We start from the raw sequence: 14,099 nt of genomic DNA, 5'->3' as shown, positions 1-14,099 counted from the left end.
GGAGCCCATCCCAGCAATCATCGGGCAGTGGACACCCTGAACTGGTTGCCAGCCAATCGCAGGGCACACAGGGACAGACAAGTCACTCGCTTATTCACACCTAGGCACAATTTGGACCGGCCAATTCACCTGAAATGCATGTTTTTTTTGGAAAGTGGGAGGAAACCAGAGTGCCCGGAGGAAACCCACGCAAGCACGGGGAGAACATACAAACTCCGCACAGGAAGTCTGGAGCTGGATTTGAACCCACACAGGAGGTTCCGAAGACATGAACTGTGCCGCACATGCGCTAACCACTGCGCCGCCGTGCTGCTCTGTTTTACATTTTTTTAAACCTTAATTTATTCTATTTCGAAAACTGGGAGTATAAAGTTTTTATTTTCATTTGAGGTTACAAGGGCTCAGGAAGTAGTAGGGTTTATTCTTTTTCATTAATTATGTTTCTCTAACCCACGACCCTACTGACGATAAGCGGTACAGCTAATGAGATGAGATGTTTTTCTAATTTAGGATTTTACCATATACATTTTTTACTATATCTTTTTCTTGGTTTTCAAGGAAAATAAAATATGAAAAAATAAAACAATTATCAGCAATTTTTCAGGTTTTTTTTTTGTTAAGAAAATAATTTAAAATGCAATTTTTTTTTACTTTGATATATATTTGTTCAATGCAATCTTAAACAGTATTACCAAACAAAATAATTCACTGAATATATATTTTTGTACTACTTCAGATTCAGATAATTGATAGTATATAAAAAGGAAGACAAATATTAATCTGCTGCCACCTACTGTTTTAGATGAATGTTAGTTACTCGACTGACAGGTGGAAAAAGAGGCAATAATACTCAACAATGGAATGCTTTTTTGCAAAGATAAAATTGATAAATTTCCTGCGGCACACTAGTGAGGAAAACACTGCATTAAAAAAAAAGTATAGGGAAAAAATATTTAAAATGCAAAATTTTAGTGAGAAGTTTGAATCTTATGAAATAAATGAACAGTACAAGTAAACAAAATTTAACGCGAAAGAAAAAAAAACATCTTTTAAAAATGGTATTTATATCGATGAGGCATACAAATCTGAATTTTTAGGTGACACAGTAAGCCTCCACCCTACCCAAAACATAAATAACTGTAATCCCCCTATTTACATTACAAAAAACCACAGCTATATTGTTATATACAGTAAATAAAAATTTAAAATTAACTACAGAAATGTATTGTGAACTGGAAAAAAAACAGCATCTATCCCACCTATTAACGCAAGGATCACAGGGTTTAGGTTATAACAAATCATTTACTTTATCAACTAGTTATAGAAGAATCAGAAAAATAACTTTTGCCACAATAAGTACGCAGAAAAAAATAAGTGGTATAGTTATCAGAAAGTCATTTTGGTTAATTTGATTTAAATCGCAATATCACCACAAAAATGTGCATTATGAAATTAACTTATGAAAGAAGTTTGTATGTATTTAAAAAAGGCTAGAGCATTATAAAAAGTTAAAAAACAGATGAGGTGGAATATATCCAATTTATATAGTATTATTTAAAGAAAATATATTTGTCAAAGAAAATATACAAATCTAATTCACAAGTTTAAGCAATGACACTCCATACACAAATGGTAGCTTACAATGATCATCAATGAAAAACAGTAACATCTAACAGTTGGAAAACTCAACCAACAGTCAAGGTATTTGCACAACCTTGAACCTAAGCTAGTTATTTTACAGCACACACCAACATAAACTACTTCAGCTGATAAAAAAAAATAAAATAAAAAAAAATTCGAGGGATTGGTTCATCACAGCATTCGTTTCTTTTTTTGTCATGTCATCCATCTGTGATAACTGGGACAGGCGATCGTTGTGAAAACGGCCAGAACAAGTCTGGCATGGTGTGAAATCAATGCATCTGAGGCGTCATATCAGAGAGGGGAGGGAAAAAAGGCTTAATATTCAAATAGAAATAATGTATCAAATTACAAAGGGAGAATTCAGACGGTAAATTGGAGAACTAGAATTAAAAACACTAATTTTGCATCACATTTGAATGTTAAATTTACAGTGAACACCGATCCCAAAGAACCAGCATGTGGCCAAAGATTGTTGTGAAACCATCACACAATATTGGTTAGTTGTTGTAATGCACATTAACTTAGAAGCCAGCAAAATTCAAACTGTTACTGTAAAAACAAGTCAGCTGGCGTACATGTTTCTACAAAAGAACCTTTTTCTATAATATTCCTCCAAAATATGACCAGAAACAGTGATCACCTTGCCTGATTTGGCAATATCACGTACTGTGAATCTCCACCATATTATCAATCTGCATCTGGGTTTGAAATTTGCAAGCAATAGTCCACAAAATTCATTATTAGTCCACATTAGTTTGGCTTTAAAGGGGCAGGGGGTAAATTGGCCGAGGCCTGCTCCAGGAAAGCCAGGGGTCCAGGCGCAGGCAGGTCACTGGGCTTGCGGTGCTGTAAACTGACGTCCTCCAGCACTTGCTGCCAGTGGTGCAGCTTGGACAAGTGCTTCTGCACCAGCATTTCTTTCCTCTGAAGCTCGTTGCGCAACTCCGACACATCCTGGACATCACAGAGATTGATATTTTTTTTTGTCTGACAGCGTGGCTACTCTAAAACAGTGAGCACAGAGTCGGTTTCCGATTGCTTTATTGAACATAAGATTTGTGACAAGGATGGCGCTTCTACTCTCACCCCTTCCTCCGTTCCTCGCCCTGCCTGGCGATCCGCCAGTCCCGTGGCCCGGCTGCTTGAGAGCTTTTCAAACTTCTATTGAAGCCATCGGGCTATTCGACGCTAGCAACGCGCAAAAGAGGGCAATGCTAATCCATTAACTGTGCAGTGAGGACCAACACATCTTTCGAAGCTTCGGACCTGCCAATAAATTTGCGGACTGTATTGCAAATCTTTCCAGACGCTTTGCCGCTCGAGAGCGCCATGGTGTAGCGGATTATTTTTTGGCAGTGTCGACAGCGCCCCGGTGAGTCGGTACACCATTACATCGCCGCTCTCCGGGGCTTAGCTACCCTTTGCAGGTTCAGAGATTCTAAGGACGAGCTGAGCACACGGCGGACCTTCAATTAGGACAAGCTGTTTTTGATCGCCGATCAACACGTCACTAATATAAAAAAAGGAAAAAAAAACGCAAGAGAGAAGCCTGCCCACCCCAAGCACGAATTCTGAGTCAGGTTCGGGCCCAAAACTTGCCTTACTGCAGACAATATGCAAGTAATCAAGAACGAAGGCGTGAAGTTAATAATTTGGTCTACTTTTAGGTGCCAAGCTCATTAAGTGCTACCTTTAGTGAGGATCAAAGCCATTTTTAATGGTGAGAAACAAAACAAAAATTGAGCACAGGGGCTTAAGTGGTCAGCGCGTGTGCGGCACAGTTTTGAGGTCATAAGATCAAACCTCATGTGTGGAGTTTGCATGTTCTCCCCATGCTTGCGTGGGTTTCTCCCGGGCACTCCAGTTTCCTCCCACATTCCAAAAACAGGGATGTTAGATTAATTGGCCGGTCCAAATTGTCCCTAGGTGTGAATTAGCGAGTGAGTTGTCTGTCCCTGTGTGCCCTGCGACTGGCTGGCAACCAGTTCAGGGTGTCCCCTGCCCACTGCTCGAAAATAGCTGGGATGGGCTCCAGCACCCCCACGACCCTACTGAGGATAATTTTTTAAGTAGATTCCCTATTACGTATCAACTTGCCTCTTTCAAAGCTTGCGGACTATGGTGCTTGAACAAAGATTTGAGCAAAAGCATGGAAAAAAGATGTACAGTATTCTTTGATTGTATTTTGCTTTTAATAACAAATTAACTGCAAAGGCGAGCAATCTGACTACACACAGCACGGCGTGAGGATGTTTTTTTTTCTGTTAGCTACAACAAGAAGGGAGCATGCACCTAAGAAAATTACGTCACAGGAATCTGGTCACTACATTGCCTCGGAAGAACAAGTAGATACACTGACTGTTTATATGCAGGCAGTAATCCAATTGAAAAGGAATGCTGGAAATCTGGAGTAACCTGAATGAATAACTTACATGCCTAGAGACAAAATAATAACCCCATATAGTATATGTCATATACATTGCTTTTGCGAATATTCAGATTAAAACAGTGAAGCGGGAGTGACATCATTACTCACATTAACATCGCGTTTCCACATTTCACCTCCAATAAAAAAAAAACATTTAATCCATGTCCCTCACAAAATTCAACAAAGTACCGTAATTGTTATCTTTGCGCTTCAAAAGTGAGCTCCATTTCTACTCCTTTTTCTTACAAGATGTGCTTTTAATATAGTTTTATAAAAACATAGTTACACTGTATATCAATGTCTACAACAGTAGCATTTTCACCATGGGGTCAGAAAATAAAACTTAAATGTTCCGGAGAAATTAACCGATACACAAGGCTTTTTTACTGAGTAAGCAAGATTTTGAATGCATCATTCGTCACTGTCCTACAAGTCCAACAAGGCTTTGGATCATAAAAATAACCCAAATGAGGGAAAATGCGTGTGTACAAGCAATTAGATTCCCTGTGTGCATATACACGCAAGTGTAACTGGAACATTTAATAACTATAAGAGTGGACTAGCCGACTTAATAAACGTGAGAGAAAGAGAGTGAGAGCACGAGCGAGCAACAGAGAGAGAACAAATTGAAACACTATTTTAAATGATTGGATGTTTTTTTTTGGGGTTCGATTTGATCAAAGCCCTACTGACTGACTGGCTGACTGAGAACAAGCCAGAGAGACAGAAATGCATAGCTTCTGCAGAACGATGAAGACCATGGGACACTAATTGCTTTTAGCAAGATGCAGTGGAACGCAGAGCCTGTGTCAGGTCATAGTACAGTATGAAAGACGCTGTGATGTGAATCTACATTGGAGATCTCAAGTAAAGCGGTGCTGCTGGCCGCTCGGCGTGATTCTCGGCTGCCATTGCAAATTCTCCCCCCAATTATTGCCGCATTTGAGCCAGTGACCAGATACAGCGAGTGATTTTGCGAGTGCGGTGTATGTGTGGGAAACATTCTTTTTTTTTTTTTATATTTAATTTTTCTAATCTAATGGCCAATCGGCTTGAATCTTGGATGGCCCTATGGCGCAGGAAGCATTCGTTGTTGATTTTATCCGATCTTTTTATTTTATTCATTTTTTCCAGCGAAGGAGTGAACCAGCGACAACTGAAGCGCGAAGTAGCGAGGGGTCAATGTAATATACACCTTAAATAATTTACAGCTCATAAAGGTGACCTAAAATCTGAAGTCAATGGTTAATTAGACTAAAATACCTCTTTGACCACTTGTTCTGGTTTCTGCACTGACAGCTGAAGCCTCTTCTGCAGGAAGAAGCACTCTGTCTGCCGGGCCACATCCAGAAACTTTTGTATGCACTGGTCCACGCCTGATAGATGGAACACCATAAACAATTTGACTTTCGATTTGATGGCAGCAACACAAGAATGTTGCTGTAAATGAAAATACTTTAAGTTCCTGACCAGTTCGGATCTCCTCCTGGTCAGTTCCATTTACGTAGTCTTGGCTTACCAAAGACGCAAAACATGCCTGAAGATGAAATGAAGTGACAAATATGACTAAGCTGCAAAAGCAAAAATAAAATAATAATAATAATAATAATTAAAGAAAACCATCAACCCTGGCATAATGAAACAGATAAATCAGTACGGTGAACACAGCTAACACACCAAGTTAGCTCTTTTAATGTGCCCAACCTCGAACGACGCTTCTAGTTCGTCAACCAGCGTATTGCTTCCCTGGCTGCGGTTCCCCGGCACGGGAAAACCGGGCTGACCCGGGACACCCGCGACGGGGAGAGGATGCGCATTTGGAGGCTGCTGTCCGGGGAACATACCGCTCATTGACGCCATTGCCAGTGAAGATTTTTTTCTGACTCGCAACACGCATGCGCAAAGAACGTTACGATTCTGGCAAACGTTCTTCTGGTTCTATACTAGCGTAGATATTTAGCGTCTCCTACCGGACCGGAGTATGTAGCAGGAGCAGTTGAGGATTAAAAAAAACTTTAAAATAAATAAGAACTATGGAGCTTCACCATGTATTTGTCATCTATCTATCCATCTATCTATCTATTCCTCCTCTCTCTTCCCAAAGTGACACAGAACATTAAGCCCACAGCGCAAGAGGTGAGTTGCTGTGCCATCCAACCCTTCCTTCATCAGCAGCAAGGCACGAAACCATACACTGGTTTACCCCCTCCGCATCATATGCGTTGTTATCAGTCATTCATAAGCATGAGTTGACTTAACTATTTTTCGTCATTCACATCTATTTCTTGCACACACTATTGCATCAATGGAATTAACCCACCTAACATCCAGAGCACGTTTCACCCCATCCATCCAACCATATTTGTACCTTCCTTTCTTCTATTTCCCACCACTTCTGTACTACACACTCTTTTAGTCAGACTTCCATCCATTCTTTCCATATGCCAAACCATCTCAGAACATTTTCAACCCTCTGGGCAGGCTCTCTCACAACACCTGTTCTTCTACTTACTTCATTTCTTAACCTATCCAGTTGTGTCACTCCATTTATATTATGTAAACATCTCATTTCAAATACATTTAAACTATTACACTCATTTACCCCACATGTCTGTTGGTACCACCAAACCTTTATACTATTTTCGCTTTCATCCATTCGCAGATCTCTATATTTGAACACTCCGTTCAGCACACCCAATGCCTTATCAGTTAATAAATAAATAATTATAGCATTACTTAATCATTAAATGTAAACACATTTACTAAATCCCAAACGTGTCTAAAAAACACCGTGGTGTAAGTTAAAACCAAATAGGAAACACTTGCATTTTAAAAGTTTATTCTGTTTATAATGTTTGACACCAACAAAGAAGATTTCCAGTTTGTTATTTTGACTATTCTTGTGCACTGTTGTTTGTTGTTTTGACTATTGCATCATTGTTGCTATCGGCCAATCATGTTGCTGTTCTTTAATAACCACAACCTTTAAGGCGGTTGTGCTTTTGTTGCCAAGAATATGTAATAAAAAGGGCTCAGGGGAGGGCTTTGATAACTGGTTGAACTTTCTTATTTGAAGGCTACTTTTCCTGTCCTCCTTGCAAGTTCAAGAAACATTGATGGCTTCTCTCCTAATTTTGAGTGTCTACCATCGTTTAATTTTGTCAAAAATATTTTTGGAAGTTTTTAAAATTCCCCTATTCCGAGAATGAAGCTAATCATGCATATCATTATGTTGTACCATTATTATATCAAAGTAAGTGCATGCACTGTAAACACATTTTAAGTTGCTCAATTCAAGTCCGATTCTTATGAAGATGACATTTTTGTCCATAAACACAAATAATTAAGATTTGACATTGATGGCTGGCGAACACTTAATTGGTGATTAATTTGCAAATATTTCGAAACCAATTTAAAGAGAAAACTGCATTTTTTTCAAGAAGGAAAATAATCAATATTTAATAAAAATAACAAAATCAATTAATCAAATTCAGTTATTTGTACTTTAATTGAAAAGGTGTTTATTTATTGTGCGCCAGTGATGCTGCAAACTCCACCAGGGTGCGCGTGGGCCTTCCCGACATGCCCTTCTTCAGGTACGGGATTTCGTCCTTGTTGCTCATCACCCCTGCGATATCCAGATGAGCCCAATGGGGCGAAGTGACAAATTCCCTCAGGAATGCTGCTGCTGTGCAAGCCCCGCCCGACCTGCAAGGAACCAAATCAGACGTTGTTTGGGAGCCTTCAGCCCATGATGCACAGCTGGCGACCGGCGAGGTACGCACCTGCTGTACTTGCCGATGTTGTTGAGGTCAGCTAGCTGGCAGTCTGTGACCTGTTTGGTGTAATGTTGGTACAAAGGCATTCGCCACACTCGATCGCCTGTCACGATACTGGCCTACGTAGACAGCAGGTTCTTTTAGTATCATCAGAACTTAAAATTGTGCATCAGTGTAGCTGTGTGTTGGACCTTCTGCAGCTGCTCCCACAGCCAATCTGAGTTGGTGAAGACCCCTGATGCTGCCGAGCCCAGCGCAACATCCATGGCGCCTTCGCAAATAAATTAACAGTTAATGATAGCGTCATGAACGCGGTTGCCAGTCACTAATATTAGCATGTCAGACACAGATTCTAGCCGCTAATGCCTACATCACATACGCAAGCCACCACAGCCTCTACGTGACAGTGTTCTAGTTAATGTTTAATACTTATACTGTACATACTACTTACTCTAGTTACTAGAAATTGGATAGGAGATATCTTATGATAAAAACCTTACCCAATAATTTCTAGACGCTACCACCAGAGGGCCAATTGCTTCAAACCGCTCACCACCAGCATCAGCTCGTCTCAGTTAACAAGTGCGTTTTCCACCATACAGACCTTATCCCAAGTACTTTTTTGGGGCACCCTAACTCCTCCAGCACCCCTCTCTCTCTCTCTATCACTCTACCACCCTGCATACACCTCCTATCGCAGGAGTCGGGAACCTATGGTTCGTGAGCCATATACAGGGATCAGAATGGAGATTTCCATTTTCAGCTGAAATAGCCAGCGTCCAGGAATAAACCAGGGCGGAGCCCCCCACACCGCCACCCTCCCCCCAAAAAAACCTGGGTTTTAGGCAATTTACTTGTCCAAAACCATGCTTATATTTAACATTTAAGTAACATTTTTAGAAAATTAAAATAATTTGCCCACATAACTGATTTTTTGTAAATACTGCAAGATAAGTTCAAATGCAGTTCAGTCCCTGCAGCTTGTGCAACAATGCGGCCAATTTTTCTAACGGCCGCCAGGGTGCGCCAGAGCAATAAAGGAAAGAGTGAGACAGTCGGATTTTGAATTTGTTTGCTACGCAAGAGAAAAAGTGAAAAAGTCGGAATGCCTTTGGGGTTCAAAAACAGCGGAAATCCGCGGATCCGCGGAAAATTCTGATCCCTGCATATATGGCTCTTTTCATGAGTACATATAGCTCGGAGATCAAATTTGACTGCAGGGCATATGTCGTTTGCGATGCAACGTTGACGGATTGGATATGAATTTGGTACATGCAAAGCCGAAGCACTGAGAGTTTAATGGTTTAGTCCAGTATATATAAGGCACTTTTTCAACTACAGTTCAGACAGATTGTCAGATTGTCACACTAACTTACCTCGAAATCCTTTAAATGGAAGCTTATTAAACCAGCAAACGAACTGTAAACATGTAGATTTGACAGAGAGCGCAGAGCCACGCCTACCATAGTTATGGATCCCACGCGAAGCAAATGGAGTGGCCTAAACAACAGCGAGCGACTATTTAGCCGTATAATGTCTTCCTTTTCAAGGATACTTGTCTCAAAAAAACAGTAGAAAAGGGCCTCAATTGTTATATAAAGGGTTATATGTATGGCATAAAGGTGTCTAAAGATGTTAATACCCTTTTAAGAGTGGATGCAAAATGCTGGAGAACAATGAGGAGGTCAGAAGCCCAGTACAACTGAACAGATATTATTTAAAATTTGTGAAAGATAATGGTAAATACAGGATAGACAAAATAGTGAGCCAGCACATCAAATTCACTAAACGAGTAGTGCAATCTCCACCCGTTCCTAGTCTCTGGCGAGGAACATATGAAAACTACATCACGAGCCTCGCAAACCTCTGTACACCGGATCATGAACTGCACATCCTATCTCTCCCATGATTTACAAGTTTTACTTTTAATTACGAAACGCCACCTTCGCTTGTATTCGTTTTAGTAATATGCTAATGAGGGTGCAGTGATATACTCAAATAGAGTGCAAGAAAAGCAGTTGAAGTAACTTACAAACTTCTCTCACTGACAACTAACCGACCTAACAGCAGCTTAATAGAACTAAAACACATACTGCAGAACAAATAATTTCTTTCGGTTCCCATCGATCCAATGCACGTTGAGATGGCCGCTATCATGCCATGCATTGTGTGTGACATAAAAAGGGGCAAGGATGTCGCCTGCCTCGCATTCTGATTGGCTGAAAACAGTGCTGTATGATCTATTGGGTGAGCGGTAGAGGTGGGCGGATCTCTGCACACAGCGCAAGCCACTCCCTTCTTTCTCTCGCTCAGTGAAGTCTGCGGCGAAGGTAAATACGACAATATCCTTCTCGTTTGCAGTAATTTGACAATTTTGTGAAATAACTTTTCTTGCACATTATTTTGAAACCATTCTTTAGGACAAAACTGAGAGTCAAAATGATCTTCAACACTCTTTTGTAACAGACAAATTTTAAGTGGTATATTATTAATATGAGACGCAGGCTCTGACATTATAATTATTACATAGATTTGATAAAGTGTGATGAAAAATTAGGTTTGGTCTGGAGAGCAGGTTTATCAGTTTTGTTGTTTTTTGTCGTAAAATATATGGTATGTCGCTCTCAATCCCCCCCAAAAAACGTGTATATATTTTTGCTTTAATTGCTCTTTGGGTAAAAAAAAAGACACCTATCCCATTACAACAGCCAAATTCCTCCATGATAAGTTCTCATCATAAACTTGAGTTATTTTCTGTTATTACAATCTAATTTACCATACTACTAATTTTTAATGTTCGATTACTTATTGAATGTGTTTTAGTGATCAAGAAAAGGTGTTCTATAGCTATTTAGGATTAACCTGGATGATTATGAGAGGCCAAGAACGGATTAATTGGTTTCCGGTTGTTTTTTATGGGGTAAATTTTTCTGAGATACGAGAAATTCCAGATGTAAGCTCCATCCAGGAACGATTCATCTCGTATGTAAAGGGGCTACTCTATTTGAACAGTTACGTGGTACTTATCATTATTTAAATAAAACTGCCTTATTTATCATGACTGAGTTGAGGCTACATTGCCCAGTCTAACTTTCAATGTGATGGTGTTAAGAGCCTTAGAATCTCACCAGTTAGAGTCGCAACGTTGACAACCGCTCTGGGGTTGAAGGTATGTGCATAGCAGAGTGCATCTGCAAGGATAAGCCGTCCTTCAGCATCAGTGTTGTCCACCTGTGCATACAGCGAAGCGGATAAGCGTTTGACAGTGACCGTTTACCATTCATATCAAAAACATCTAAATGACATTTCAAAATGCCCAGTCACCTGGATAGTTTTCCCGTTCTTTGCTGTGACAACATCACCTGGTTTGGTGGCCTTGCCGCTTGGCATATTCTCGCACAGCGGAGCCAAACCTAGGAGAGAAAAAAGGATTTCATTTCAGCCTTTAACAGTTTGCACAAAATGTTACTATTAAATTATACACTCATTATTCACATTCTTTCAAAATAAGATGTTTGCAAATGCCAATGTGTACTTTCAAGTTGTACATATTGACATTTTTGCTGACGTTCTGAAAACTGCAATAGACCAAACCAGTGACTGAAAACAACATCTTATATTTGTATATTTTATGGACTTCAAATTTGTTTTTCATTTTAAGGAAGCAAATCTTGTCTGTTTTTTTTTACTGATTACAACTAATCAACAAAATAATGTATACATTAATAAATTGCTCCCCGCGACCCTCCTGAGGATAAACGGTACAGATAATGAATGAATGAATAATAAATTACTTAAATAGCCTTAGACAGTTTTTAATTGTCAATAGATGAAAGGTGGAATAATGATAGGCCGAGCCAGTGAGGCTCACCAATGATGTTGATGGGCAGCTTAAGGGCCGCGGCCGTGACAACAGTGGAGCACACGGTGGCTGCTCCTCCCATATCTGCTCGCATCATATCCATGGACGCAGAAGGCTTCAGTGAAATTCCGCCACTACAAGAAGGCGAACGTTTAATAATGCGTAACTTGTCATGGTTCCTTTGTCATGTGGTCTACCTATCAAAGGTGATGCCCTTGCCGACCAGAAGCAGTGGTGCTTGGGAACTGTCGGAGGAGCCATTATAATGCAGCTCCAGGAAGACAGGGGGCTCTTCTGAGCCTTTGGACACGCTGAGAAACGCACCCATTTCTTGCTCCTTGATCCATGCCTGGTCTCTGAGGGCAGAAAATGTAAACACAAAACTCTTTTAAAATGCATAAATAATTAATTACGTTTGAATAGGCTTCAACAATCCAAGGAGTAAAGGCAATTTATAACTGAGCCACGACGGCCACAAATATTATTCTTTTCCCAGAAATTAATTGTAAAAATACAAAATAGGAAGCAAAGTTTTAAAACTGGGAAAATTAGCTATCTTCTTTAAAGACCTCAATGAAAACAATAAAGTTTAATAGTTATCCTGGTCACTATTTCGTGTGGCTTATTCTGATATGCATACATTGGCTACTAGGGGGCAGTTTATTATATGCATTAGGCTTAGAGGACATGGCGAAAGACAAAAATTAGCAGTCGTTTTTTACAGTAAAAATGATGTAACGCAATTTTATACATATGTTCAGCGGATCTTTAAACATTTACACATGAAATCCTTGGGCAGTCTGTTAGTGGCATTTTGTGCTCAAGCATTGAAAATGTATTTCCTCCTTTTTGTACAATCTAAAGGCAATTATTACAAATAATAAAACGTAGTCCATATGCATTACAAATTTAAACAATTATTTGCAAATCCCAAACATCTTGGTTCACAGATTTCTTTACTGCCTGGGTCGTCGGGAAACCACTTCTTGTGGTGTTTCCTGAGCGAACGCCGATACTTTAAAATTTGTTTTCCTGCTACTAATTGTAAATAGAATGTTGATAAAAAATTCGGTCTACATTGTTATCTGATAAAGAGAAACAAATATTACCTCCTATGGACTATGACCCGATTGCCATATTGGGCAAGCCGCTCTTCAATGGTGTTAGCAAAAGCGGTGGGAGTGATGCAATTTGCTGGGGCTTCCATAAGAAGACGGGCAAGGTTTTGGCCTTCAGCGTACAGCACTCCTTTCTCCCACGCTGCCACTTCAACACTTGATGCGACCATGCAAACACACACACAGATACATTTTAGATGTCTGTACTCTATGCAGTTAATTACCACTCAGATTATAAAATGTCTTAGTGGCCTCGGCCTCTGCAGTTGTTTTGAAACTAGATAAAATACACCTGTGGTTGTACCTAGCATGTGGCTGCACAGTCACTTTGGGCTTTTTCTTGGATTTCAGCTGGTCATACTCAAATAGGCCCAGTAAGGCCCCTTCTGCCGCTGCCTGAGGGTCCCCGCAGTCGTCCACTTGCACATGAGTTACTTCCTGGTCCTGAAGAACCCTGCAGCCGGCTGACACAGCCTGGCGGACGTTCTCCTTGCTGGAGTCCCAGTTTTCTGCCCCACACACCCCTGCCGTGAGATCATCCAGACCGACCACAGCAACACACGGGAAGTCCTGGATGACAATCAGAAAAATAAATATTACTTTCATTGTTGTTATATGACAATATATATTTTACATGTAATTACTTACCTTGTGGACGCCATAAAATACTCTGGCTTTGCCTTTCTTAAGAGACGGGCCAGAACTGCAAAGACATCTTGTGTTATTATTAATCCAACCGTTGTTTTATTGTACCGGCGGAGAGATCTTGGCTTTCCTGAGTGTGAATAATATTTGCTTGTATAAAAAAAACGTTTACATTTTCAGTAGTTCCGACAGTTTCCCAGACACTTGACGATCAAAACCTTCTGCAGCCTTGGTCAAATGAAGACTGTCATTCTCTCCTTTCTTTTCGAAAACTCCCAGCACCAAACCCTGCACGGAGCAAAAAATATGTATTCGATTAAAAGCTTGTGTTCCACAAAGAGGAGACCGCATATAAAAATATGTTTTTGATTATTCAAGACTTCTGTGGCTCACTTTTCTTTCCATCTGGAGACTTTTCGAGACGCAAAATGTCCGACAGCCGTTAGTCCGTGAGAGTGTCAGCGCAGTGACTCTCCTCGCAAGGAACATATTTGATATCTCGATATCATGTGTGGGATCAAAGTACAAAATTATAAAAGTGTGTGGAGCTAAAGGTCGCAGACATGAGCCGTAAAACACAGACGAAGGCGCTTGTTTAATTACGTCATCAAGACGCGACTCCG

The 14,099-nt window shown here is 40.2% G+C and overlaps 2 protein-coding genes across 2 annotated transcripts; both read right to left on the bottom strand.

Moving 5' to 3' along the window:
- Positions 1 to 1,520: 1,520 nt before the first annotated feature.
- Positions 1,521 to 5,967, bottom strand: med28 (mediator complex subunit 28). Its single transcript, XM_088343119.1, has 4 exons — positions 5,777 to 5,967; positions 5,543 to 5,609; positions 5,336 to 5,448; positions 1,521 to 2,598 (listed from the first exon to the last, which is right to left on the bottom strand). Exons 1-4 carry the CDS (start codon positions 5,930 to 5,932, stop codon positions 2,395 to 2,397), a joined length of 540 nt encoding a protein of 179 aa, XP_088199245.1. The 5' UTR covers positions 5,933 to 5,967; the 3' UTR covers positions 1,521 to 2,394.
- A 1,594-nt stretch (positions 5,968 to 7,561) lies between these two features.
- lap3 (leucine aminopeptidase 3) lies at positions 7,562 to 14,074 on the bottom strand. The gene is made up of 12 exons (XM_088343117.1): positions 13,870 to 14,074; positions 13,649 to 13,764; positions 13,480 to 13,534; positions 13,136 to 13,401; positions 12,823 to 12,987; positions 11,911 to 12,069; positions 11,723 to 11,847; positions 11,176 to 11,264; positions 10,980 to 11,082; positions 8,043 to 8,122; positions 7,858 to 7,970; positions 7,562 to 7,780 (listed from the first exon to the last, which is right to left on the bottom strand). Exons 1-12 carry the CDS (start codon positions 13,963 to 13,965, stop codon positions 7,594 to 7,596), a joined length of 1,554 nt encoding a protein of 517 aa, XP_088199243.1. The 5' UTR covers positions 13,966 to 14,074; the 3' UTR covers positions 7,562 to 7,593.
- Positions 14,075 to 14,099: the final 25 nt, after the last annotated feature.

This window comes from Urocampus carinirostris, chromosome 8 (genome assembly GCF_059441175.1).
Source record: "Urocampus carinirostris isolate Australia breed hairy pipefish chromosome 8, RoL_Ucar_1.0, whole genome shotgun sequence".
In the NCBI taxonomy this organism is placed as follows: Eukaryota; Metazoa; Chordata; class Actinopteri; order Syngnathiformes; family Syngnathidae; genus Urocampus; species Urocampus carinirostris.
Note: the sequence above shows the minus strand (reverse complement) of the source record. Positions and strands in the feature narration are given on the sequence as shown.